We start from the raw sequence: 27,593 nt of genomic DNA on the forward strand, positions 1-27,593 counted from the left end.
CAAGCACCCCCCAAAAAAGCAGCTTTGAGGGGCCCCAAAAAGGGAGTTTCGAGCCCCCCCGCCCCAAAGGCAGTTTCGAGGAGCCCCAAAAGGGGGTTTTTGAGGAGTTCCCCCAAGAAAGGGGGTTTTGAGGAGTTCCCCCAAGAAAGGGGGTTTTGAGGGGTCCAGAAAAAGGGAGTTTTGAGGCCCCCCCCAGAAAAAAGGCAGTTTCGAGGGGCCCAAAAGAGAGTTTCGAGGGGTCCCTAAAAACATTTTGGGGTCCAAAAAAGACAGTTTCGAGGCTCCCCCCCCCCCAATGACTTGTCGTTTGGGGGGGACACCCTTCTGGGGGGCTTCCAGCCCCCCCCCCCGTTGTTTTGGGGGGGCATTTTGGGGGGGGGGGCACCCCCCCCCAGGTAACAAAGGGCTTCCTGCCCCATAGAGGACCCAGGAGTTCAGGGTTTGCCCCCCCCCCCCCCAAGGGAACCCGGGCGTCCGAGCTCCCAAGTCCCCCTGGTGCCCCCCCCCCCGTGTCCCCCCCCCCCAAAAAGGAGGGGGAGGAGAAGGAGGAGGAGGAGGGGGGGGAGGAAGGGGGAGAGGACCCGGCGTCCGGGAGGCTGCGGCGAGGAGGAGGCGAGAAAGAACCCGGTGGGCATCGGGGGGGGGGGGGGGGGCAAAAATGGGGGGGCTGGGGGTATTGGGGGGCATTTGGGGGCACTTAGGGGGGGATTTGGGGGGATTTGGGGGCACTTGAGGGGTGTTGCGGGTGAATTGGGGGGGAGTTGGGGGGCACTTGGGGGGGGTGGGGGGGGGGACTTGGGGGTGTTGGGGGGCATTTGGGGGCGCCTCAGGGGGGATTTGAGGGAGGTGGGGGGGGGATTTGGGGGGGGACTTGGGATATTGGGGGGCGCTGGACGGGTGTTGGGCGTGAATTGGGGAGTTGGGGGGCACTTGGGGGGGATTGGGGGGCGTTTGGGGGCACGTAGGGGGGCTTGGGGGGAGTATGGGGGGCTTGGGGGGATTTGGGGGCGCTTGAGGGGTGTTGGGGGGGGAGTTGGGGGGCACTTGGGGGATTGGGGGGCACTTGGGGGTGTTGGGGGGCATTTGGGGGTCGTTAGGGGGGATTTGGGGGGGTATGGAGAAGTTGGGGGGGATTTGGGGGGTGACGTGGGGGATGTGGGGGCACTTCAGGGGGGTTGGCGTGAATTGGGGGGGAGTTGGGGGGCGTTTGGGGGCCCCTAGGGAGGGATTTGGGGGGTGTGTTGAGGGGGGGTTGGGGAGGATTTAGGGGGTGACTTGGGGGGGATTGGGGGGCGTTTGGGGGTGTTGGGGTCATTTGGGGGCACCTGGGGGGGGGATTTGAGGGGTGTATGGGGGGGGTGGGGGGGAGTTGGGGGCATTCGAGGGTGTTGGGGGAGGAGTTGGGGGCATTTAGGAGGTATTGGGGGGGGCATTGGGGGGCACTTGGGGGGGATTGGGGGTACGGGGGGGATTCGAGGGGCACTTGGAGCTGTTGGGGGGCATTTGGGGGGGATTGGGGGCATTTAGGGGGTATTTCGGGGGGCACTTGGGGGGAGTTGGGGGGCACTTGGGGGGTATTAGGGGCACTTAGGGGGGAGTGGGGGCACTTAGGGGGAGCTGGGGGGGATTGGGGGGGGCCTGGAGCAGCACACGATGCCCACGGAGGCGTCGGCCCTATAGGATCTCCCTCCAGTCTCCCCTAGAGCGGCACCTATAGGATCTATAGGTGACCCCTTCACCTGCCCTGTGGCACTAGAGGGACCTCTAGGGAGAAGCCCCATATACGGCCCTATAGCCCCATATACCGACCCTCGTAGAACTCACCGCCGCCCTATAGGCTCCCGCCATGTCGCCCCATATAGCACACAATAGACCTATGGGGCACCTATAGGTCTAGGGGCACCTATAGACCTGGAGTGTTAAACTCTGGAGCCTCTCTTCTCCCCATATGTACGGTGTTGAACCCTATGGCCTCTATACGCACGGGGTGGTATAGGCAGGGGGCACCTATATAGCACCTTAAATACCCCATAACCCCCCCGCTCTTCATGCCCCTATGGCCCCATGGATGTACACAGCACCTATACGATGCCGTCACGTGGGGCTGTATAGGTTTATGTATGATATAGGGGAACCCTATATGTCCCTTTATCCACAGCCCTCTCTATACGTGTATATATGTGCCATATGTGGTGCGAGGTAGACTGCATCATATACAATGTATAGAGGTGTATACGTGAAGCTATAGGTGCATGCGTGCACGTATACACGCATTCAAAAGGCGGGCGTATAGGAATATAATGGGTTTCCCGGTATATATGTGCAAATATAGACATGTGTATGGCATCGAGTTCTACATAGTTAGGTGGATGTATACGGATATAGATGGTAACCACATATGTGCATGGCTGTATACGTACATATATGCATATATGCATGTAAATATATGTGCACATACAGTTGTGTATTATATATACGTGCGTATATGCGTGTAAATATATATGCACACATATAGTTGTGTGCATGATGTATAAATATATGTGCATATACGTGTGTAAATATATAGGTGCACATATAGTTATGTGTATTGTATATGTATGTGCACATATATAAGTGTATACATATACATACACACATGACTATGCATATATATGGGGACCTACAGCTAACATACATACATATATACACACCTGTGATGTGCACATCCAGTTAATCCACAAACATATACATGCTTACAGCTAATGTATAGTGGACTGCTTAATGCATGTGAATACATACGTGTCTATACAAGCATGTATATGGGGTGCATATTTATGTAATCCAGTGGACATATATATGTGTGTGTATATATGAATCTAGATATATATACACATATATACACATATATTTGTGTGCATAGACATGTAAATGTGGATGTATGTGTAGGTGAACATATATGTGTGCTTGTATGTATTTGTATATGAATATATATGTATAAGTGCATACTGCATACATGTCTAAGTCCACAGATGCATATAGGTGACTCTGTATGGATGTATATAAGCACGCACACACGTGTAACGCTTTATGGGTGTGTTATAGGGATATATGTGCATATACACACTATATATGTTTCTATACATACACGTACATTCAGATCAGGGTATATACACGTGTGTCCACACAGACGTATACGCTGCACACACGTGCACGCAGAGCCGGGCATCTATAGGGCCAAGATCTATAGGTGCTCCCATAGGTGCCACCCGCGGGACCCCAGGGAGGAGTCAGGGCCTGATCCAGCCCCGGAGCGGCCCCCAGGTGTGTGTCATGGCGTGTTGAGGCGTGTCATGGAGTGTCATGGCATGTTGGGGGTGTGTCAGGGGGTGTTGAGGCATGTCATCGCGTGTCCTTGCATGTTGTTGCGTGTCTTGGGGTCATATGTTATTGCGTGTTGTGTGTATTGTCTGTTACTGCGTGTCATTGCGTGTCGTTGCATGTCACTGCATGTTGCATGTGTTGGGGTTACAGGTTATTGCGTGTTGGGATTGTGTGTCATTGTGTTTTGTTACATGTTATTGGGTGTTCTTGTGTGTTCTTGTGTGGTGTTTTGTGTCATTGCATGTTGTGTGTTATTGCATGTTACATGTTATTGCATGTCATTGCATGTCATTGCGTGTTATTGTGTATTATTGTGTGTTGTGTGTTATTCCATGTTGTTACATGTTATTGCATGTTATCACATGTTGCGATGTGTTATTGTGTTGTTATATGTTATCACATGTTGTTACATGTTATCGTGTGTTGTTACATTGTATCCCATGTTATCGTGTGTTGTTACATGTTATTGTGCATTGTAACATGTTATCGCACGTTATCATGTGTTGTTATGTGATATTGTGTGTTGTTACATGCTATCGCATGTTGGTGTTATCGCACGTTGTTACGTGTTACTGCATGTTATCACACGTGTCGCATGTTATCACGCGTTGTTACGTGTTATCGCATGTTATCACATGTTGTTACGTGTTATCATATGTTGTTACTTTTATCCCATGTTATCGTGTGTTGTTACATGTTATTGTGCGTTGTAACGTGTTATCGCACGTTATCACGTGTTGTTATGTGTTATTGTGTGTTGTTCCACGCTATCGCATGTTGGCGTTATCGCACGCCGTTACGCGTTACTGCATGTTATCACGCGTTGTCGCATGTTATCACGCGTCGTCACGTGTTATCGCGTGTTATCACACGTTGTTACGTCTTACGGTGTGTGGCGTGTCCCGGTCGCGCTCCGTGGCGTGTCCCGTGCTGGGGTGACACCGGGGTGGTCCCCGACACCGGGGTCCCCTCTGGGTGGGTGGGTGGGGGGGGGAACCCCCCCGAGGGTCCCATGCATCCAGGCCCCGCCCCCCCCAGCTGCTGTTTCCCATCAGGCTGCAGCAGCTGGGGGGGGGGGGACACATTCCAGCAATGCATTGTGGGAGCAGCTGCTGGGATGGGGCCCTCCCAGTGCCCCCAGTTCCCCCCCCCCAGCCCCCCCCCCACTCCTCCCAGTGCCTCCCAATGACTCCCAGTGTCCCCTCACTGTCCCCAGGTACGGTGACTGGGGGGGGGCTGGGGCCACCATGGGGGTCCTCCCCCTGCCCCTCCCCCTCCTGCTGCTGGCTGCGGGGACCCAGGCGTCCGGGCTGCAGCTCGATGGGCACCTCGACCTGGGTGAGACCCTATGGGATCCATAGGGGCCATGGGAGCCTCTGGGTCCCCTGTGGGGTCTATAGGGCTCCTATGGGGCGGGAGAGCTGTAGAGGGTGGGTAGGGGCCCCCTGGGGCTGTGGGTGCCCTATAGCGGCTCTATGGGGTGGGAGGGCTCTATAGGGGCTGTATAGGGGCTGCGTAGGGGGTCTGCAGGGCAGGAGGCTGGTGCTTCCGCCGTGAGCCCCGTGTGTCCCTCCTCCATGTCCCCCCCACGTCCCCAATGTCCCCCACATCCCCATTTCTCCCTGTGCCCCCCACGTCCTCCACATCACCCCATGTCCCCGTGTCCCCCATGTCCCCCAGTGTCCCTCGTGTCCCCAACGTCCCCCATGTCCCCCAACGTCCCCCATGTCCCCCAGTGTCCCCCGTGTCCCCAACGTCCCCCCTGTCCCCCAGTGTCCCCCGTGTCCCCAACGTCCCCCCTGTCCCCCAGTGTCCCCCGTGTCCCCAACGTCCCCCCCTGTCCCCCAGTGTCCCTCATGTCCCCAACGTCCCCCATGTCCCCCAGTGTCCCCCGTGCCCCCAACGTCCCCCCTGTCCCCCAGTGTCCCCCGTGTCCCCAACGTCCCCCCTGTCCCCCAGGCAGGTGCCGCTTTGCCCTGGGCATGGAGGACGGCTCCATCCCCGACAGCCGCCTCTCGGCTTCCAGCGCCTGGTCTGACTCCACCGCCGCCCGCCACGGCCGGTGAGCCCAGTACGCACCAGTATACACCAGTACACACCAGTATACACCAGTACACACCAGTATGGCCCAGTACTCCCCCTTCCCCCCTGCCCAGCATCCCCTCCCAATGTCCCCACCGCAGAGCCACCGCTGTCCACTGTGGCCAAGGAGTCCCAGTATGGCCCCCAACACTGTCCTGGGCCATCCAGGGTCCCCTGGGGGTCCCCAGGTCCCTCTGTCCTCCTGGGGGTCCCCCTGTCCCCGGGATGTCCCTGTAACCTCAGGTGTCCCCATGCCCGTGGGTGTCCCAAGTCCCTCTGTCCTCCTGGGTGTCCCCACGTCCCCGGGTGTCCCCGCAATGTCCTTGTGTTCCTCCAGGTATCCCCAGGATGTCCCTATTTGCTGAGTATCCCCGTGTTCCCCAGGTGTCCCCATGTCCCCTGGGTGTCCCCATGATGTCCCCGTGTCCCCCAAGACTCTCCATGTCCTCTGAGTGTCCCCATGTCCCCTGGGTGTCCCCTGGTGTCCCTAGGATGTCGCCACATCCCATGGGTGTCCCTGTGTTCCCAGGTGTCCCCATATCCCTGAGTGTCCCCATGATGTCCCCATGTCCTTCTAGCATCCCCATGTCCCCTGGGTGTCCCCTGGTGTCCCTAGGATGTCCCCATGTCCCGTGGGTGTCCCTGTGTTCCCAGGTGTCCCCATATCCCTGAGTGTCCCCATGATGTCCCCATGTCCTTCTAGCATCCCCATGTCCCCTGGGTGTCCCCTGTTGTCCCTAGGATGTCCCCATGTCCCGTGGGTGTCCCTGTGTTCCCAGGTGTCCCCATATCCCTGAGTGTCCCCATGATGTCCCCATGTCCTTCTAGCATCCCCATGTCCCCTGGGTGTCCCCTGGTGTCCCTAGGATGTCGCCACGTCCCGTGGGTGTCCCTGTGTTCCCAGGTGTCCCCATATCCCTGAGTGTCCCCATGATGTCCCCATGTCCTTCTAGCATCCCCATGCCCCCTGGGTGTCCCGGTGTCCCTGGGTGTCCCTAGGATGTCCCCATGTCCTCCGGGTGTTCCCAGGTGCCCCCACATCCCCACAACGTCCCCACGTCCCCATCCTGGGCCACAGAGATGGTGACAGCACCTAGTGCCCCCAGGCATCCCCACGTCCCCGGTGTCCCCAGGATGTCCCCCTGTCCCCCAGGCTGGGTCGCAGCGATGGGGATGGTGCCTGGTGTCCCGCGGGTCCCGTCTTCCCAGAGGAAGAGGAGTTCCTGGAGGTGGACCTGGGTCGGCTGCACGTGGTGACACTGGTGGGGACACAGGGACGTCACGCCGGTGGCCATGGCAGGGAGTTTGCCCGCGCCTACCGGCTGCGCTACAGCCGTGACCGGCACCGCTGGCTGCGCTGGCGCGACCGATGGGGCGCTGAGGTGACCGGGGACCTTGGGGACATCTTGGGGACCTTGGGGATGTTGGGGTGCTGAGGTGACTGGGGATCTTGGGGACATCTTGGGGACCTTGGGGATGTTGGGGTGCTGAGATGACCAGGGACCTTGGGGACATCTGGGGAATGTTGGGGTGCTGAGATGACCGGGGACCTTGGGGACATCTTGGGGACCTTGGAGATGTTGGGGTGCTGAGATGACCAGGGACCTTGGGGACATCTTGGGAATGTTGGGGTGCTGAGATGACCGGGGACCTTGGGGACATCTTGGGGACCTTGGAGATGTTGGGGTGCTGAGGTGACTGGGGACCTTGGGGACATCTTGGAGATATTGGGGTGCTGAGATGACCAGGGACCTTGGGGACATCTTGGGGATGTTGGAGATGTTGGGGTGCCAAGGTGCCTAAGGACCTTGAGGACACCTTGGAGGTGTTGGGGTGCCAAGTTGACTGGGAATCTTGGGGACATCTTGGGGATGTTGGGGTGCTGAGGTGACTGGGGACCTTGGGGGGATCTTGGGGACCTTGGACGGTGGTGGGATCCCTGGAGTTCCCTAGGGATCCCGGGGCTTATGGGGGGACAGGGATCCCATGGAGTCACCGGGGAGGTCCCTGGCGGTGGGACCTGTGTCCCCGGGGATCCCAGCAGATCCCGGTGACGCAGGTGATCGGGGGTAACGAGGACCCCGAGGGGGTGGTGCTGAAGGACCTGGCACCCCCCCCTGTGGCGCGGGCGCTGCGGGTCTACCCCCGGGCCCCCCGGGCCATGAGTGTCTGCCTGCGCCTGGAGCTTTACGGCTGTCCATGGGAGGGTGAGTGCCACCTTGTCACCCCCTTGTCACCTCCCTGTCACCCTGTGTCACCTCCATCCCACCCCATCACCCGCCAGTGCCACCCCATTTCAAACCCCAAGGGTGTCCCCAGGGTGGTGGTCCTCCATCCCCATGTCCCCCACTCAACCCCGTGGTGGCCCCATGGTGACGTGTCCCCTGTCCCCAGCCGGGCTCCTGTCCTACACGGCACCACGGGGACAGGTGATGGCCCTCGACCCGGCGCCTGTTGTCCTCAACGACTCCACCTACGACGGATACAGCGTTGGCCCGTGAGTACCCAGATGTCTCCAACTGTCACCTGCCCCAGTCCCAAGAGCTCCCAAATTGGCCCCAGGTGGCCCCAAGCCACCCCCAAATGTACCCAAACTGTCCCCAGACTGTCCCTGGACCTCTCTAGTGGTCCCCAGTGGTCCTCAAACTGTCCCCAGGTGTCCACAGCCAGTCTTGGCCATCTCCAAGTGTCCCCAAACCATCCCCAAGTGCCCCCAGACTGTTCCTGAACCTCCCCAGGTGTCCCCAGCTGTCCCCAAATGGCCCTTGGCCATCTCCCGCTGTCCCAAAGATCTCCAGACAGGCTCCGACTGTCCCCAAATTGTGCCCAATCATCCCCCACTGTCCCTAGATGACCCCAAGTGTCCCCAGATGGTCAACCACTGGCTCAAAACAGCTCCAACTGTTCCCTGCTGTCCCCAACTGTCCCCAACTAGCCCAAACTATCCCCAGATTGTCACCTGTTGGCCCAAAACAGTCACCCACTGTCCCAAAAGAGCCTCAGACTGTTCCCAGATTGTCCCATCTGGCCCCAGTTTTCCCCAACGTCCCCAAAACAGCCTCAATTGCCCCTAAATTGTGCTCTGGGTCCCATGGGGGGGGGTCCCAGCTGGGTGGGACCGAGGGACACAAGCATCTGGGTGTCACCCACAGCCCCAGGCTGCCCCACAGGGGGTTCCCAGGTGGGTGGGATGGGGGGACCAAGGTGTCGGGGTGTCCCCCGTCCCACCCAGGCTGCAGTTTGGGGGGCTGGGCCAGTTGGCGGACGGGGTGCTGGGACTGGATGACTTCGTGCGGAGCCGTGAGCGACGCCTTTGGCCGGGCTACGACTACGTGGGATGGCGTCGGCCCCCCGGCCCCCGACCCCACGTGGAGCTGGAGTTCGAGTTTGAGGGGCTCCGGACCTTCCGCGCCATGCAGGTGCCCCGCGGCATGCTGGGATAGCAAGGGGGGCATGAGGCATGGTGGGAGGGTGGAAAAACGAGTGGCCTAGGGCATTTTGGGGAGGGGGGTGGAGCTGGGGAGCAGGGGATGGTGGGCAATGGGGTGCCCCAGGGGATCATGGGAGTGAGGGCAATGGGTGGCCCGGCGCATCATGGGGGTTTGGGCAAGGGGTCTGCCCCAGGAATTGTGGGATTGGTCGGCCATGGCATGGACCCATAAGGGGCCACCATGTCAACCCCACCTTAGGGTCTGGATCTTCCCACTGGGGACCCGTTGGCTTAGCCTCACCCCAGCTGCTCCAGGGCATCATGGGATGGCGGCCAACACCCCTCACCCCCCAGGTTCATTGCAACAACATGCACACGCGGGGGGTGAGCATCTTCGGGGAGGTGGAGTGCCGCTTCAAGAGGAGCCTGGCCACGGCCTGGGAGCCCACCCCGGCCACCCACAGCCTGGCCGGGGCCGTCAAGGACCCCAGCGCCCGTTCGGTCACGGTGTCCTTGGGTGGGCGCCAGGCCCGCTTCATCCAGTGTCACTTCTTCTTCACCGGGGAGTGGATGCTCTTCAGTGAGATCACCTTCGTCTCGGGTGAGTCCGGCCATGTCAGGCCACCTCCAGACCTACCTGTGCCTTGGCATCCTCCCCCAACGGATTGGCTCTAGGGTTGGACAGTTGGGTGATGGGGTGGTTGGTTGGGTGAAGGGGTCATTGTTTAGGTGATGGGGGTGGTTAGTTGGGTGATGGGGGTGGTTAGTTGGGTAATGGGGTGGTTGGGAGGGTGGGAGGGTGGTTAGATGGGTGATGGGGTTGTTGGTTGGATGATGGGGTGGTTGGTTGGATGATGGGGTGGTTGGTTGGATGATGGGGTCGTTAGTTGGGTGATGTGGTGGTTAGTTGGGTGATGGGGTCATTGGTTAGATGATGGGGTGGTTCGTTGGATGATGGGGTCATTGGTTAGATGATGGGGTAGGTGGTTGGATGATGGGGTGGTTAGTTGGGTGTTGGGGTGGTTGGTTGGGTGATGGGGTCATTGGTTAGATGATGGGGTGGTTAGTTGGGTGATGGGGTGGTTAGTTGGGTGATGGGGTGGTTAGTTGGGTGATGGGGTCGTTGGTTAGATGATGGGGTGGTTGCTTGGATGATGGGGTGGTTGGTTAGATGATGGGGTAGTTGGTTGGGTGATGGGGTGGTTAGTTGGGTGTTGGGGTAGTTGGTTGGGTGATGGGATCATTGGTTAGATGATGGAGTGATTGGTTGCGTGATGGGATCATTGGTTAGATGATGGGATGGTTAGTTGGGTGATGGGGTGGTTAGTTGGGTGATGGGGTGGTTGGTTAGATGATGGGGTGGTTGGTTAGATGATGGGGTAGTTGGTTGGGTGATGGGGTAGTTGGTTGGGTGATGGGGTAGTTGGTTGGGTGATGGGATCATTGGTTGGGTGATGGGGTGGTTGGTTGGGTGATGGGGTCATTGGTTAGATGATGGGGTGGTTAGTTGGGTGATGGGGTCGTTGGTTAGATGGTGGGGTGGTTGGCTGGGTGATGGGCAGGTTGGTGGGTAGCAGGGAGGTTGGCTAGTTGGATGCTGGTTGACCAGTCTAAGGGCTGGTTGTGAAACTGGTCAGTTAGCTGGTTGACTGCTGAGCTGATTGAGTGGTGGGGTGGTTGGTTGGACGCAGGACTGGATTGTCAGTTGGTTAACCAGTCCAAGGGTGATCGGCTGGTTGCCTGTTGACTAGTTAGTTGGAGGATGGGGTGACACGTTAAATGTTTGAGTCATCACATGATTGGTCGGTGAGTTGGAGGACAGGTTGGCTGGCCAGTTGGTTAACTGGTTGCTTGACTAGTTGCTTGGATTAAGTCAAAGCTGGTTGAGTGATTGGTTGGTTGGGGGTCAACCACCCCGTGAACTGGTTGGTTGGCCTGTTGGCCAATGGCAAGGCAGTTTGTTTGAGCGGGTTGATCAATGGGTTGGAAGCCCTGGCCACTGCCCCGCCCTCGTTAACTAGCTCGTTAAAGCACCGTGGGCTCTCTCCCCACAGAGGCGGTGGAGGAGGCGGTGGGGGCCAGTGGGTGGCCCCCAGCTGCCCCCGCCGACCCCTCGGCAGGGGTCATGGCTGTCCCTGAGGATTCCTGGCATGGGGACATGGCTACCAACCTCACTACCTTGGGTAAGGCGGGGCTTAATGGGGCAGGGCTTAACAGGGTGGGATCTGAGGGGGCGGGGCCATAACAGCACCCTGCCAACCATCCCCCCCCCCGTGGCAGCCCCCGGGGAACCCAAGCCAGGGCAGCCAGTCGCCAAAGCTGACCACAGCCACACGTCCATCCTGATTGGCTGCCTGGTGGCCATCATCTTGCTCCTATTGGGCGTCATCTTCCTCATCCTCTGGCGGCAGTACTGGAAGAAAATACTGGGGAAGGTGAGCGGGGTACTGGGGTCAACTGGGAGGAACTGGGCACCCAGACATTTGGGTCCAGTGCCCGGGCTCTGGGAGGGTGGTGGGGTCAACTGGGCACCTGGATGCTTGGGTCCATCTGAGGGTCCTGCCCACAGGCCCAGCGCCGGCCCTCAGAGGACGAGCTGCGGGTGCAGCTCTCGGTGCCGGGTGACACCATCGTCATCAACAATGCAACCGGGGTGGCACGGGGACCCCCCCGCTACGAGCGCATCCCCCCGGGCCAAGGCGAGTACCAGGAGCCGACACGGCCACGGCCATCGCTGCCCCCGGCCCCCCCTGGACCCGGTGAGTGGAGAAGAGAGGAAGGGATGGATGGATGGAAGAAGGGATGGTGGAAGACCATAGAGGAGTGATGGATGGAGAAATGGATGGATCAAGAGATGGATGGATGGATGGATGGAGACCACATGGAGATGGGTGGATGGGTGGATGGAGGAAGGGATGGTGGGAGACGATGGAGGAGTGATGGATGGGTGGAGGAAGGGCTGGGCGGAGGGATGGAGAGATGGATGGATCAAGAGATGGATGGATGGATGGATGGATGGATGGATGGATGGAGACCACATGGGGATGGGTGGATGGATGGATGGAAGAAGGGATGGTGGGAGACTGTAGAGGAGTGATGGATGGGTGGAGGAAGGGCTGGGCGGAGGGATGGAGAGATGGATGGATCAAGAGATGGATGGATGGATGGAGACCACGTGGAGGTGGATGGAGACCACGTGGAGGCAGATAGAGACAACTTGGATGGATGGAGACCACGTGGAGGTAGATGGAGACAATTTGGATGGGTGGAGGGACAGAGGGATGGATGGATGCAAATTACATATGCATGAGTGGATGAATGGAGAGATGTATGGGTGAAGACCGTGTTGGGAGGGATGGATGGAGAGAGGCCTGGATGGATGGAGACAACGGGGGGAAGTGGGGAGGGAAGGAATGGAGACCATCACGGGGGTGGAGGGAGGGAGGAGCGGGTGGATGGACACCACGTGGAGGTTGATGAGGACCACGTGGATGGATGGACGGACGGGTGGATGGATGGATGGATTGGCGGATGGATGGAGACCACATGGCCACCACGGATGCCAGGGTCCATCCAACCCCCGTCCTCCTGCACTGGGATGCAGAACCTCCTGGCCCCACCCCCTCAACTAATCCCACCCCCCGCAGCAGCACCCCTTGCCAACCCGGCCTATCGGCTCCTGCTGGCCACCTACGCCCAGCCAATGGGAGGGCTCGCTCGGGCCCCACCTGATGGGGCTAAGCCAATCAATACAGATGGTAAGGGCAGGGGGGTGGAGGGGGAGATGGGGAGCCCCGCCTCCAAGCCCCCATTGGCCCCACCCTCAGACATGACTGGCCCTGCCCCCTTTGGGGAAGCCCCACCCCCTTTGGGTGAAGCCCCACCTACTTCTGGTATAACCCCCTTCCTGAAGCCCCACCCCTTTTCTGAAGCCCCACCTCTTCTTGCCATAGCCCCTCCTCTTTTGGCCTAGCCCTGCCGTAGCCCCACCCCCTCCTGGGTTGACTCCTCCCCTCCTGGTTTTAGCTCCTCCCCCTTCTTATAGCCCCTCCTCCTCTTGCCACAGCCCTGCCCCCTCTTGATGTAGCCCAGCCCCACCCCTTCCAGTGCCCACCCCTTTTGCTGTAGCCCCTCCCCTTTTGGTGAAGCCCCACCCCGGGTTTCTCTGTGCCCCTCCCACTCTAGCCCCGCCCCCACTGACCCCCCTCCCCCACAGGTGTGGCAGAGCCCGAGGGCGGAGCGGGGGCCTATGCGGAGGCTGATGTCACTGGAGGCTCCGCCTATGCTGTGGCTGGCCCCTCCCCTGGCCCCGCCCCCAGCCCCGCCCTCCCCGCCTTCCCTCGCCGGCGCCTCCGCTTCCGCGAGAAGCTGGGGGAGGGGCAGTTTGGAGAGGTAAGTCCCGCCCCCTCTGTGCAAGCCCCACCCCTGGAGTGTTGGCCCTGCCTCCTTGCAGCCAGCCCCGCCCCCTGGAGTGAATGGCCACGCCCCCACTTCGCGCTGCCACACCCCCTCACGCCCTGCCCTGTGTGTACAAGCCCCACCCATTTTCCTCTGCCCCGCCCCCTCAAGACAGGCCCCACCCTCACATTCCTAACCCCGCCCCCTTTCCTACTCCCCCCGGCTACAAGCCCCACCCCCTCATATAACCCCACCCCCCCCAACCCTATTACCCCCCCGCCCGGGAAGGTGAAGCCACGCCCCCCACTCACGAAGCCCCGCCCCAGAGCCAAGCCCTACCCCTGCCCAGGGAAGCCCAGCCCCGCCCCCGGCGAGCTTAGCCCCGCCCCGCCGCGCTCCCATAGGTGCTGCTGTGTGAGGTGGAGGACCCCCAGGCCCTGCCCCCCCTCTCGCGCCCCCCCGACCTGCCCCGAGGGCGCCCCCTGCTGGTCGCCGTCAAGGTCCTGCGCCCCGACGCTACCAAGAACGCCAGGTACGGGGGGGGGGGGGACGGGGAGCGGAATGTCCCATGGGAGATTGGGGGGGGGGAGGGCAGGTAGGGTGTGTGCCCCCCTCCGCCGCCCCAGGGAGGGGCACAGGCGGCTGACAGGGCGGGGCCGTAGGCGGGACTTCCTGCAGGAGGCGCGGACCCTGGGGCGCCTGCGGGACCCCAACATCGTGCGGTTGCTGGGGGTGTGCGCGGGGGCCGGCCCCCTCTGCATCATCACCGAGTACATGGAGCACGGCGACCTCCATCAGTTCCTGGGGGGGCCTCGCGGCCCCGCCCTCAGGTAGGCCACGCCCCCCTTGGGCCACGCCCCTTCGAGCCACACCTCGGCAACCCACCCCCCTTCCAGCCCCCCCTTTACCCTCCTTGGGGCCCTGCCCCTTTAAGCCCGCCCACCACCCTTTGGCCCCACCCATTTCCCCACAAGCTCTGCCCCACCCTCCAGCTCCGCCCTGCCCGCAAATCACGCCCCCTCCCATTTTGCCCGGCCCCTCGCCTATGAGTCCCGCCCCTTTCTTGCAAGCCACACCCCTCCCCTTCAGCCACACCCCTTCTCTCGGCAGCCCGGCCCCATGTGTCTAAGCCCCGCCCCTTCTCCTTTTGCACCACCCCTTGGCTGTAAGCCACACCCCTTGGCATTAGTCCCGCCCCTTGCCCCTTCTTCTTTACCCCTCTCCCTTTAGCCCCACCCCTTCACTTTAGCCCCGCCCCTTCCTCTTCAGCCCCACCCTTTCCTCTTTTGCCCCGCCCCTTCACTTTGATGACTCCCATTCACTTTAGCTCCACCCCTTCCCATTTAACACCGCCCCTTCCCTTTAGCCACACCCCTTCTTCATCCCCACCACTTCCCCTTGAACCCCCACCCCTGAAGCTCCGCCCCTAAAGCCCCTCCCCTTCTGTGTTGACCCCACCCCTTCACTTTAGCCCCGCCCCTTCCTCTCCCACCCCGGCCACCAGACCTCTCTTTCCTCAGCCCCTTCCCAACCACACCCTCCCATGCCCCACCCCTGAAGCTCCACCCCTTCAGCCCCTTCTTTGACCCCACCCCTCCACTTTAGCCCCGCCCTTTCCTCTCCCACCCGAGGCCACCAGACCTCCTCTCTTTCCTCAGCCCCTCCCCAACCACACCCTCCCCCACCCCACCCCCTGAAGCTCCGCCCCTTCACCCCTCTTTGACCCCACCCCTTGCTCTTAAGCCCCTCCCCTTCCCCTTTGACCCCACCCATCCACTTTAGCCTCACCCCTTCCTCTCCCACCCCAGGCCACCAGACCTCCTCTCTTTCCTCAGCCCCTCCCCAACCACGCCCTCCCACGCCCCACCCCCTGAGGCCCCACCCCTGGGGCCCCCACCCCCCTTCTGACGCCCCGCCCCTCCCAGCCTGGCCACCCTACTGCACGTGGGGGCTCAGATCGCCTCGGGGATGCGGTTTCCTGGCCGGCCTGAATTTCGTTCACCGCGACCTGGCCACCCGTAACTGCCTGGTGGGCGAGGGCTTCACCGTCAAGGTGGCCGATTTCGGCATGAGCCGGCACCTCTACGCCGCCGATTATTACCGCGTACGGGGGCGGGCCCTGCTGCCCATCCGGTGGATGGCCTGGGAGTGCATCCTCATGGTGAGCCGGGGAGGGGAGGGGCTAAAAAAGGGGGTGGGGCTAAAGGGGAGGGCGGAGCGGAAGGGCAGGGTAGCCAGGGGCAGAGTTAAGGGGATTTGGGGACTTTTGAGGGAATTTGGGAAGAGTTAAGGGGATTTGGGGGGCATTTGAGGGGGATTGGGGCAGAGGTGGGTGGAGTTAAGGGGATTTAGGGGGAATTTGGACAGAGTTGAACAGAGTTAAGTGGTTTGGGGACATTTGGGGGGAATTTGGGCAGAGTTAAGGGGATTTGGGAGGGATTGGGGGAGTTAAGGGGATTTGGGGGTGTTTGAGGGAGATTTGGGCAGAGTTAAGGGGATTTGGGGGTGTTTGTGGGAGATTTGGGCAGAGTTAAGGGGATTTGGGGACGTTTGAGGGAATTTGGGTAGAGTTAAGGGGATTTGGGGGGTGTTTGAGGGGGATTGGGGCAGAGTTAAGGGGATTTGGGGACGTTTGAGGGAATTTGGGTAGAGTTAAGGGGATTTGGGGGGTGTTTGAGGGGGATTGGGGCAGAGTTAAGGGGATTTGGGGACATTTGAGGGAATTTGGGTAGAGTTAAGGGGATTTGGGGGGTGTTTGAGGGGGATTGGGGCAGAGTTAAGGGGATGTGGGGGTGTTTGAGGGGATTGGGGCAGAGTTAAGGGGATTTGGGTGCGTTTGAGGGGGATTGGGGCAGAGTTAAGGGGATTTGGGGGGGATTTGGGGCAGAGTTGGACAGAGTTAAGTGGTTTGGGGACATTTGGGGGAATTTGGGCAGAGTTACGGGGATTTGGGAGGGATTGGGGGAGTTAAGGGGATTTGGGGGCGTTTGAGAGGGATTTGTGCAGAGTTGGGTGGAGTTAAGTGGTTTGGGGACATTTGGGGGGAATTTGGGCAGAGTTAAGGGATTTGGGGGAGTGGGTAGAGTTAACGGGATCTGGGGGCATTTGAGGTGGATTGGGGCAGATTTGGGTGGAATTAAGGGGATTTGGGAGTGTTCGAAGGGGATTGGGGCAGAGTTAAGGGGATTTGGGGGACATTTGACGGGGAATTGGGCAGAGTTGGGTGGAGTTAAATAGTTTGGGGACATTTGGAGGAATTTGGGCAAGAGTTAAGGGGATTTGGGAGGGATTGGGGGAGTTAAGGGGATTTGGGGGCGTTTGAGGGAGATTTGGGCAGAGTTAAGGGGATTTGGGGGCATTTGAGGGGAATTTGTGCAGAGTTGGGTGGAATTAAGGGGATTCGGGAGTGTTCGAGGGGGATTGGGGCAGAGTTAAGGGGATTTGGGGGACATTTGAGGGGGAATTGGGCAGAGTTGGGTGGAGTTAAGTAGTTTGGGGACATTTGGAGGAATCTGGGCAGAGTTAAGGGGATTTGGGGGCATTTGAGGGGAATTTGGGCAGAGTTGAGGGGAATTTGGGCAGAGTTAAGGGGATTTGGGGGATGTTTGAGGGGGATTTTGGCAGAGTTAAGTGGTTTGGGGATATTTGGGGGGAATTTGGGCAGAGTTAGGGGGATTTGGAGGCATTTGAGGGGAATTTGGGCAGACTTAAGGGGATTTGGGGGCGTTCGAGTAGGATTGGGCCGAGTTAAGGGGATTTGGGCTACAGCACAGGGATAGGTTGGCTGGGGGTAGGCGGGGCCTGCATGGGTGTGTCCATAGGGGTCGTGTCCATGCTAGTCCCCGCCCCCACGCAGGGGACCTTCACGCCAGCCAGCGATGCCTGGGCTTTTGGGGTGACGCTGTGGGAGGTGCTGACACGGTGCCGCGAGCAGCCCTACGGGCGCCTGAGCGACGAGCAGGTCATCGCCAACGCCGGGCACCACTTCCGTGCCCAGGGCCGCCAGGTGGGCACTGGGAGGGGGCTGGGGGGATGCTGGGGTCACTAGGAGGCACTGGGAGGACACTGAGGGGGACTTGGGGGGACTGGGAGGACATTGAGAGGGGACTGGGGAGTACTGGGAGGGACTGGGAGGACCCTGGGTGTCCCCAGGAGAACCTGCTATGCCCCTCTGGGTGCCCCCAAGCTACTCCCAGTTACTCCCAGTGCTCCCAGTTACTCCCAGTGCTCCCAGTTCCCCTGTGACTCCCGTGACCCCCCCCAGGAGTACCTGCCGTGCCCCCCGGGCTGCCCGGCAGCGCTGCACGGGGTGATGCTGCGCTGCTGGTCCCGCGACGCCGCCGACCGCCCGTCCTTCGGCCTCCTGCACCGGCTGCTGCGCGACCACACTGTCCTCGCCTGAGCCTCCTCCTCACCATCCTCTTCCTCACCATCAGCATCCTTCATCCCTCCTTCGGCCTCCCTCTTCATCCTCCTCCTTCTCATTGGCATCATCCTTCATCCCTCCTCCTTCATCTCTCCTTCACCTGCTTTATCGTCCTCCTCATCATCATCCTCCTCCTTCATCCCTCCTCATTCTTCTCTTTCATCCTTCCTTCATCGTCCTCCTCCTCTGTCATCCGCCTCCTCCTTCATCCTCCTCGTGCTTCATCCACCTTATAGCCCTCCTTCAGCCTTCATCTTCCTCCTTCCCCCTCCTTCTCCCTCCTTCAGCCTTCATCTTCCTCCTCCTCTTCTACTTCCTTCTCCCTCCTTCAGCCTTTGTCTTCCTCCTCCTCTTCCACCTCCTTCTTTGTCTTCCTCATCCTCATTCTTCCTCCTCCTTCATCTTCCTCCTCCTTCTTCTCTTCCACCTCCTTCTCCTTCATCTTCTTCATCATCATCCTCCTTCATCGTCCTCCTCACCCAACACTGGAAGCACCCAACACTACTGACACGGGACCCCCTCGACCCCTGGGACCCCCCCCTGACCCCTGGGACCCCCCCCTTACCCCTGGGACACCCCCCCCCCCCAGATCTCTGGGTGCCCCCCACATACCTGGGACCACCCCGCATACCTGGGTCCCCCCCCCCCCCCCGGACCCATCTCCACTCAACACCCTCATTCCTCATTAGTGGGGGGCTAATTAGCCACGGTGGCAGCGGGGGAGGGGCAGGGGCCGCGGCGGGGGAGGGGCTGTAAATATTTGGTGCTGAAACGGAGATTTTTACACTAATATATAGAAGTTTTTGGGGTTGTTTGTGTCTGTCTCAGCTGTGTCAGGGTGTCCGGACCCCTGGGTCCCCTCCTTGGGTGCCCGGACACCTGGATCCCCTCGTGGGGTGCCCGGACACCCGGGTGCCCCCATGGGTGCCTGGACACCTGGATCCCCTCGTGGGGTACCCAGATACCTGGGTCCCCCTTTTGGGTGCCTGAACACCTGGATTCCCCCCCTTGGGTGCCCAGACACCTGGATCCCCTCGTGGGGTGCCCGGACACCCGGGTGCCCCTCGTGGGATGCCCGGATGCCTGGATTCCCCCCCCTTGGGTGGCACCAGGGTGACCTGTGGGTCGGCACACGGACGCGCAGTGAACCCAAGCGTCCGGGGCTGCCCCCACTCGTATTCTCTGACGCACAAAACGTCCCCCCCAGGGTCTGGAATGGGACCCAGGAGTCCGGAAAGGGACCCAGGCGTCCGGAAAGGGACCCAGGGCGTCCGGGCCGGAGGGATTTTCCCGGTTCAGTGGAGCGGGTGATTTCTGGAAAGGTCGTGAACCGGTGACACCCAGTGTCACCCTGCACCCTGGGTCCCCCCGTAGGGTTGCCCAGATGCCTGGGTCCCTTGGGGGGGGGTGGTCCCTTTTTTTGGGGGGGGGGGGGTGTCTGGCCTACAGTGGGGTCCCCACGTGCCTGGGTCCTCTCTGCCCATCCCCCCTTTGGGGTGTGGAAAAGGGGAGAATGACGCAAACCCCCCCACCCCCCCCCCCACCCATGACTCAGGGTTTAGGAACCCAGGCGTCCCAGTAGCTACCCAGCCCCCACCCTGCACTAAGCAGGGGACCCAGGCACCCCCAAGGGGGGACCCAGATATCTGGGTGTCTCATCCTATAGCCCCCCCCCCCACCCAGGGGACCCAGATGTCTGGGTCTCCCACCCAATAGACAACACCCCCCCCCCCCCCCAAAATGGGACCCAGGCATCCGGGTGCTCCCGCACGAGTCCGCTCCTGATTGTGCAACATGGGAAAAACCTGTTGCGTGACGTACGTGTATGGGGGGGGGGGGACACACGACACACGACAGGAAGCTATAAGGGCTATAGGGGAAGGGGAGCTATGGGGGGGGCTACGGGGGTTGTTGTGGGGGTGGGTAGGAGGTCAATGTGCAGTGAACCTCTACGCCTTCCCATCCCTATACACCCCCTAAAGAGCCCCTATATGCTCCTATATACCCATATATGTCCCTGTATACCCCTATACACCCCTATGCACTGCCATAACCCCTTATATATCCCGTACACTGCCATAAACCCCCATACACCCCTATAAACCCCTTTACATTCCGGTATTTCCCTATACACTCCTATATACCTCTCCATGCACCCCTTACATTCATTTACACACCCTCACAGACCACTACACTTCCCATATACCCCCATATCCCTCTATAGACTCCCATACAGCCCTGTGCATCCCCATACAGCCCTAGAGACCCCCCTGAACCCCCTCTACAGCCTCTGTACACCTCTGTGGGCTCCTCTAGACCCCCATACACCCCCTACATGGCCCCCACACAAGCCTTAAAGACACTATAGACCTCCCTTAAAGACCCCTATAGACCTCCATACACCCTCTATGGCCCGCTATAGCCACCCGTACACCCCCTAGTCCTATCTAACCCCCTATAGCCCCTCATACATGCTTTGTAGCCCTCTACAGCTCCCCATCACCCTATACACCCCCTATAGCCCTCTATACCCCTCCATGCAACCCCTGTAGCCTCTAATACACCCCCTATAGCCTCCCTCATACATCCTCTACAGCCTCCTACAGCTCCCTATCACCCCACACACTCTCTATAGCCCCCTCTAACCCTGCATGCAACCCCCAATACTCCCCCTATAGCCCCCTATACCCCTGCATGCAACCCCTGTAGCCCCCAATACTCCCCCTATAGCCCCCTATACCCCTGCATGCAACCCCTGTAGCCCCCAATACTCCCCCTATAGCCCCCTATACCCCTGCATGCAACCCCTGTAGCCCCCAATACTCCCCCTATAGCCCCCTATACCCCTGCATGCAATCCCCATAGCCCCCAACAGACCCTCTATACCCCTCCATGGAACTGCCATAGCCCCCAATAGACCCCTTATAGCCCCCATACCCCTCCATGCAACCCCTAAAGCCCGGAATAGACCCGCAATAGACCCTCTATACCCCTCCATGCAACCCCCATAGCCCCCAATAGACCCCCTATACCCCTTCATGCAGTCCCCGTAGCCCCAATACACCCCCTATAGCCCCCCATACCCCTCCATGCAACCCCTAAAGCGCCCAATAGACCTGCAATAGACCCCCTACACCCCTCCATGCAACCCCCATAGCCCCCAATAGACCCCCTATAGCCCCCATACCCCTTCATGCAGTCCCCGTAGCCCCAATACACCCCCTATAGCTCCCCATACCCCTCCATGCAACCCCCATAGCCCCCAATAGACCCCCTATACCCCTTCATGCAGTCCCCATAGCCCCAATACACCCCCTATAGCCCCCCATACCCCTCCATGCAACCCCTAAAGCGCCCAATAGACCCGCAATAGACCCCCTACACCCCTCCATGCAACCCCCATAGCCCCCAATAGACCCCCTATAGCCCCCTATACCCCTTCATGCAGTCCCCGTAGCCCCAATACACCCCCTATAGCTCCCCATACCCCTCCATGCAACCCCCATAGCCCCCAATAGACCCCCCATACCCCTCCATGCAGTCCCCGTAGCCCCAGTACACCCCCTATAGCCCCCTATACCCCTCCGTGCAACCCCCATAGCCCCCAGTACCCCCCCTATACCCCCCCTATTGCCCCTATACGGCTCCCCTAGCCCTCTACACACCCCCATAGCCCCCTATAGCCCAGTATATACCCCTAGGCCTCCCATACACCACCCGAATCCCCTACGGACCCCTATAGCGCTCCATACACCCCCCTATAGCCCCCCCCCCCGCATACACCCCTAGGGCACCCCCGGGTGGGCGGGGCATCCCACCGAGGCCACGCCTCCGATAGGACGCAGCCAATAGGAGCCGTCCAGGGGGCGTAACCCCCCACCCGCGAGGGGGCGGAGCGCCGCCGCCGCCATAAGAGCGCTCCCGTCAGGCCGCGGCCGCCATTTTGCGAGATGACGATGACCATGGCGGCGGCGGCGGCGGCGACAGCGACGTGCCCGGGCCGGGGTTGGGGACAACCTGAGGGGATCCCCGGTGGGGTCACCCCTTCCCCACCCCGGCATTTCACCTTTGAGCCTCCGGTAGGGCCCAGCGGCCCCCCTCGGCCCCGCCGCCGGCACCGTCGCGTTCTCTACCCGCCCGCTGTGAGTACCAGACGCCTGGGTTCCACAGGCGGGTTGGGGGGGGGCTTCCCTGGATTCCTGGGTCCCCTCCCCGGATTCCTGGGTCCCTTCTCCGCACGCCTGGGTCCCTTGGGGCGCGCAGGATGAGGCCCATTTCCCGGAGGTGAGGGGGGGTGAGTCACTTCCCGCTCCCCCACGCGTGACTCACCCCTACCTGGTGCCCGGGGGCGGGTGGAGGGGGAACCCAAGCATCCGGGGAAGGAGTATTTTCCCCCCCACCGTGGGGGTGGTTATTTGCCCCAAGAGGGGGTAATTTCCCCAGTTACCCTTTTGGAAGCTAAGCAGGGTCGGAGGGGGATTGCGTTTGGATGGGTTCCCCCAGCCTGATCTGGGGTGGAGGGGGGGAATATTTGCCCCCCGGGGGGGTATTTGTCCCAGGTACATCAGTTCTTACCCTATTTTGTTGTTCTCCCCTCTCTCAGGTGCGGCGGCCGCCCCCCACGGAAGAACCGAGCGCGGCAAAGCGGCTCCTGGTGCTGCTGTTGGCTGTGGTGAGTGCCCAGGTGTACAGCGCGCCCGGGGATGTGACACCCGAAGTGGCCGTGACGGCCGCAGTGACACCCGAGACACCCGTGGTGACCCTTGAGACATCCATGACACCTGCTGTGACATCCCCACCCGGGGATGGAGCGCTGCTCAGGACTGCTGTGACACCCACGGAGACAAACTGGACACCCAATGGGACACTGGTGGGGACACCAGCAGCACCCATGGGGATACCCATGGGTGCCTCCTGCCCTCGGCTGCTGCTGTCACCTGCCCTGCGGCCCCACAGCTGCAGAGCCGGACACACTGCCAGCTGAGTGGCACCCAGGACCCTCACCCTGGTCTCAGGGTGGCACCCAAGACTGTCACCTCGGCCTCGGGGTGGCACCCAGCACCTCGCTGCGCCCATTGCTGTGGCCTCAGGTCTGTGCCCAACACACTGGACTGGTAGCTGTGCCTGTTGTAGTGGCCACAGGGTGGCACCATGCACCCACAGGTGCCCCTCACCTCGGCCTTGTGGTTGCACCCAGTGCCCCAGAGACACATTGGGGCCCATCACCCTGGCCTTAGGGCTGTGACAGCACCCAGCACCTATGGGTGCCCCTCGCCATGCACTCGAAGAGGCATTCAGCACCCATGGGGACCCCTACCTCACCTTCGGGGCTGCCCCTAGAACCCATGGGTGCCCCTCATCCAACCTCGGGGCTGCTCACCTCATCCCCTTTCCCCCGCACGGTATTTATTTATTGTATTTGTATTTATTTCGCGGTTATTTAATTGAGGGTTATTTAACGTTATTTAATTGGGGGTTATTAAATGTGATTTGGGGGTATTTAATAACTGATGTTATTTAACATGAGTTGCTGCTGGGTCTTCTTTGGAGCGTCGCATGGTTGTGGCCCTGGGGGGAGCCCTTAAGCCCCCCCCCCAGAGCCCCTCTCCCCCTCCCCTGCTGCCTGCAACCCTTGCTGCGATGGGGGCTCTTGTCCTCAGAAGAAACAGGGAGGAAGTGCTTCCTCCTTGACATGTGAGAAAATAGGATTTTCCATGTTTTCTGCCCTATTTTCTAGGCTGGGGGGTGGGGGGAGATGCTGCATTCACCATTTGGGGGGTTGTCTGTGGTGCTGGGAATTAAGGGAAAACCCATTTCAGGCAGAAAAACATCACTTTTCATCACGAGTCGGCTGCAGGACGCGTGTAGGCGCCCAGCTCTTGTTTATTGAACCGACTCGTAGGCGACGCGGGAATACAAAGTCACAAAAGTAACAAAACAAAAAAAATGTTTTTTTTTAAAAAGCTGAAAACAGCTTGATTTTGCTCCCATTTCAGGGGGACACACTGGGGGGAGCGGGCAAACCCCACAGTTGACTCTGCTCCATCCATGATAATAAAGTCTTTCCTCTGAAACACGTGTTTGGCAGTGCTGGTCACCCAAATCCGTGTTTTTTCCCCCCATAATGGCACTTGGGGAGCATCATCACTGCCCAGCTGTGCCGAAAAACCACGAACAACACACAACAGCAGTAAAAAAAACAGAAAGAGCAATTTTGCCCATCGATCCCAGATGGGGCTCTTCCCCTACCCACCCCCCAAAATAATTGCCCCAAAAAGCAAAACCTAGCAGAAAAGGGGCATAAAAAACCCAAACCCCTTTTTCTGCTTCAGTTTTTACCAGCTCCCACCTAGGACAAATTTGGTAAATTTTGGGTTGCACTTGGTGGTGCTTTAAAACACAGCAGGAGAAGGAAAGGGTGGGAAAACATCGTTAAAAATCACCCTAATTAGGTGGAGAATTGATTTTATTCACTTCCCTCTACCCCAAAATCCAAGGGGCAGGGGTGGGCACTGTCCCCCCTCTGCCATGGGGACACTGACTTGGGAAAATTGTGCATCTTCCTGCTGTGAAAAGGTAGTAATTTGGTTAAAAGGATTAAAAAATTAGGGGGGAGTCCCCCATCCCCTAATTAGATCATTAATTAGTCACCAAGGCTGAATGGCTCTGGGCAGGAAGAAGCCCAGCCCACCCCCCCCAACTATGGGTCTTTGAGGTCAACCAAGGATGGGTGTTGGCTGAGCAGCTGGGGAGGGTGGGAGAAGGATGGAGCCATGGCGTAAAGGGGACTTCCCCATCCCCTAATTAGTGAGATCATTAATTAGCCACCAAGGCTGAACACCTCCGGGCAAGAACAAGCTCCCCAACGACAGGTCTTGGAGGCCAACTCTGGTTGGGTGTTCGGCAAGCAGCTGGGGAGGTAGGGAGGAGGATGGAGCTGGGACTGTGGTTGGGGTTGGAGGAGCTGCCTCATCCCCTAATTAGAGAGGTCATTAATTAGCCACCAAAAGTGAACAGCTCCAGGTGGGAACAAGCCCGCCAACGGTGGGTCTTTGAGGCCAACACCGGCTGGGCGTTGGGCGAGCGTCTGGGGAGGTAGGGAGGAGGATGGAGCTGGGGCTGTGGTCGGGGTTGGAGGAGCTGCCTCATCCCCTAATCAGAGAGATCATTAATTACCCACGAAGGCTGAACGGCTCTGGGCAGGAACAAGCCCTCCCAACAATGGGTCTTTGAGGCCAACGCCGGCTGGGCGTTGGGCGAGCGTCTGGGGAGGTTGGGAGGAGGATGGAGCTGCGGCCAGGGCCGGGCACCACTCAGTTGATGAGGGAGGAGGTCTGGGCCCCCGAGGCGGGGGCCGAGGGGAAGGAGGGGTGGGGGAAGGCGCGGGCAGGGAAGGAGAGGGCCCACGGCAGGTCCAGGGCAGGGCTGGAGAGGGAAGGGATGGGCAGGGGCGAGGGGGAGGCAGGGAAGGAGGGCAGCGAGGGGATGGGGGCCGCCGAACCGCCCAACGGCGGGGAGAAGGCGGTGCTGGAGAAGGCGCCGGAGGGTGGCAGGGGGCTGCCAGCGGTGGCGGCAGCGGCGGCAGCAGCGGTGGCTTTGGGCTTGTCCCCGGCGTGGGTGCGTTGGTGGCGGTTGAGGTGGGAGCTACGGCTGAAGCACTTGCCGCACTCGGGACACTTGTAGGGCTTCTCGCCGGTGTGGACGCGCTGGTGGATGGTGAGCTCGGACCGTTGGATGAAGCTCTTGCCGCATTCGGGGCACTGGTAGGGCTTCTCGCCGAGGTGGGTACGCTGATGGGTGATGAGGTTGGAGGAGACGCTGAAGCATTTACCGCACTCACCGCAACGGTAAGGTTTCTCCCCGGTGTGCATCCGGCGATGGATGGTCAGGTCCGACTTCTGGATGAAACCCTTCCCACAATCCCCGCAGGCGTAGGGTTTCTCTCCGGTATGGATACGCCGGTGTTTAACCAGCGCCGAACGTTGCCCAAAACCCTTTCCGCATTCCCCACACTTGTAGGGTTTCTCCGGTGGTACTGCCGGTGCCGTTTCACCGTCAGCGGTATCCGATTCCCTCCCGCAATCCATACATTGCTGACTGCGGGGACGTAACCCTACTGTGCCACCCCGGTTCTTCCCGCAATCCGGGCACTTGGGGGGCTGCCCCACAGTTCCTCCGGCACTGTGGGCACGTTGATGCTTGAGCAAGGCAGCGCCTTGACTGAAACATCGCCCGCATTGGGCACATTGGAAGAGGCGACCGTGACGATGAGCAGCCAAGAAGCCAGCTAGATGTTCAGGGCAACGGTAGGATGCCTGTTCGGCTGCGTGGATCTTCTGGTGCCGGTCGAGGTGGGAGCTGACGCTGAAGCTCTTACCGCATTCGGCACAGGTATAGGGTCGTTCGCCGGTGTGTACCCGTTGATGCCGTTCCAGGTCGGAGCGTTGGATGAAACCTTTGCCGCAATCGCCACAAGCAAATGGCCGTTCACCAGTATGGATGCGCCGGTGTTGGGTAAGGTTGGAGCCTCGGCTGAAGCTCTTACCACAATCGCCGCAGCGGTGAGGTCGTTCGCCGCTGTGGGTCTTACGGTGTTTGGCCAAAGCAGAGCGTTGGGCAAAGATCTTACCGCATTCAGGGCAGCGGTGAGGAGCCAGTGACCCCTCTGGCGGAGGCGGTCGAGGACGGGTGCGGGGTTGGGCAGGTGGACCGGGTCCACCGGCGTGGGTACGGCGATGCCGGTCGAGGTGGGAGCTGACGCTGAACCGTTTGCCACAGTCGCCGCAAGGATATGGCCGTTCACCGGTGTGAACCCGCCGGTGCCGCTCCAGGTCAGAGCGTTGGATGAAGCCTTTGCCGCAATCACCGCAACGGTGAGGCCGTTCACCAGTGTGGATACGCCGGTGCTGGGCAAGGTTGGACCCTCGGCTGAAGCCTTTGCCACAGTCACCGCACCGGTGCGGTTTCTCCCCACCGCGCTCTGGCTGCCGGGCCGATTGCCGACACCGCCGTCCGCACTCAGTGCACCGCCGCGGCTTTACCGGACTCTGTGACCGGTTCCGCATCCCGCATTCGGCACAACCACCCCGGGATGCCAGCGATGCCGCGCTGCCCTTCTTGCCCCCATTCCCTTTACCGGCAGCGGGGGCTTCACCCGCCTGTCCCCCGCTTTGGTGCTGATCGGCGTCCTCCAGCGCCGTCTCTTCGCCGTCCCGCAGTGCTGAATCCTCCTCCGTCCCGCTCCCGGCGCCGGTGCCTGCACCACGGTGAGAAATGGTGAGCATGGTGAGAAACCATGAGTCCCTCCAGCGCAACACCCCCCAAAATTAATTTCAAGCCCCCCAACATGGAAAACGTCATCTATCTGGAGTTCTGTAAGACCTTTGACATGGTCCCCCACAACATCCTTCTCTCTAAGTTGGAGAGAGATGGAGTTGAGGGATGGACCATTTGATGGAGCAGGAATTGGGTGGATGGTGGCATCCAAAGAGTCGTGGTCAACGGCTCCATTGTCCAGATGGAGACCAGTGACAAGTGACGTCCCTCAGGGGTCCTTACTGGGACCAGTACTGTCCCCTGTCTTCCATCAATGACACATGCCACCATCGTCCCTTTGACGTGGTCCTCCACAATGTCCTCCTCTCCCAGTAGGATGGAGTTGAGGGATGGTGGAGCAGGAATTGGGTGAATGTTGTCATCCAAAGAGTTGTGGTCAATGGCTCCATGTCCAGATGGAGACCAGTGACGAGCGGCGTCCCTCAGGGGTCCTTACTGGGACCAGCACTGTCCCCATATCTTCATCAATGACATAGAGGTGACCCCAGGCTGAGTGGGGTGGTTGCTACTCCAGAGCGATGGGATCCATCCAGAGGGACCTGGACAGGCTGGAGGTTCAAC

The 27,593-nt window shown here is 60.1% G+C and overlaps 3 protein-coding genes across 3 annotated transcripts in view; 2 read left to right on the forward strand and 1 right to left on the reverse strand.

Annotated features, from left to right (window-relative positions):
- Positions 1–553: 553 nt before the first annotated feature.
- Positions 554–18,480, forward strand: DDR1 (discoidin domain receptor tyrosine kinase 1). The gene is given in 20 exon segments (XM_075019065.1): positions 554–627; positions 3,239–3,300; positions 4,577–4,698; positions 5,320–5,422; positions 6,596–6,824; positions 7,502–7,649; positions 7,837–7,939; positions 8,675–8,861; positions 9,227–9,473; positions 10,927–11,055; positions 11,153–11,307; positions 11,442–11,631; positions 12,520–12,630; positions 13,089–13,264; positions 13,675–13,802; positions 13,933–14,100; positions 15,196–15,244; positions 15,246–15,431; positions 17,127–17,276; positions 17,535–18,480. Coding segments are annotated over 18 exon segments (2,688 nt in total). The 5' UTR covers positions 554–627; positions 3,239–3,300; positions 4,577–4,607; the 3' UTR covers positions 17,673–18,480.
- Positions 18,481–21,646: 3,166 nt separating this feature from the next.
- Positions 21,647–23,222, forward strand: IER3 (immediate early response 3). Its single transcript, XM_075019260.1, has 2 exons — positions 21,647–21,838; positions 22,300–23,222. Exons 1-2 carry the CDS (start codon positions 21,647–21,649, stop codon positions 22,678–22,680), a joined length of 573 nt encoding a protein of 190 aa, XP_074875361.1. The 3' UTR covers positions 22,681–23,222.
- Positions 23,223–23,543: 321 nt separating this feature from the next.
- The window catches only part of LOC142026198 (uncharacterized), a 50,695-nt gene continuing 46,645 nt past the window's right edge, over positions 23,544–27,593 (reverse strand). The window contains exon 4 of the mRNA XM_075019064.1: positions 23,544–26,631. Coding sequence (XP_074875165.1) covers positions 25,010–26,631 — 1,622 coding nt within the window. The 3' untranslated portion in view covers positions 23,544–25,009. The remainder of the gene's footprint in view (positions 26,632–27,593) is intronic.

Source organism: Buteo buteo, chromosome 32 (assembly GCF_964188355.1).
Source record: "Buteo buteo chromosome 32, bButBut1.hap1.1, whole genome shotgun sequence".
NCBI lineage: Eukaryota > Metazoa > Chordata > Aves > Accipitriformes > Accipitridae > Buteo > Buteo buteo.

Excerpts from the sequence above, each read along its gene's own strand:
- IER3 (XM_075019260.1), top strand. The coding sequence starts at position 21,647 with ATGACGATGACCATGGCGGCGGCGGCGGCGGCGACAGCGACGTGCCCG. Across the intron at positions 21,839-22,299 it reads GCGTTCTCTACCCGCCCGCT|GTGCGGCGGCCGCCCCCCAC; the intron begins GTGAGTACCAGA and ends CCCCTCTCTCAG.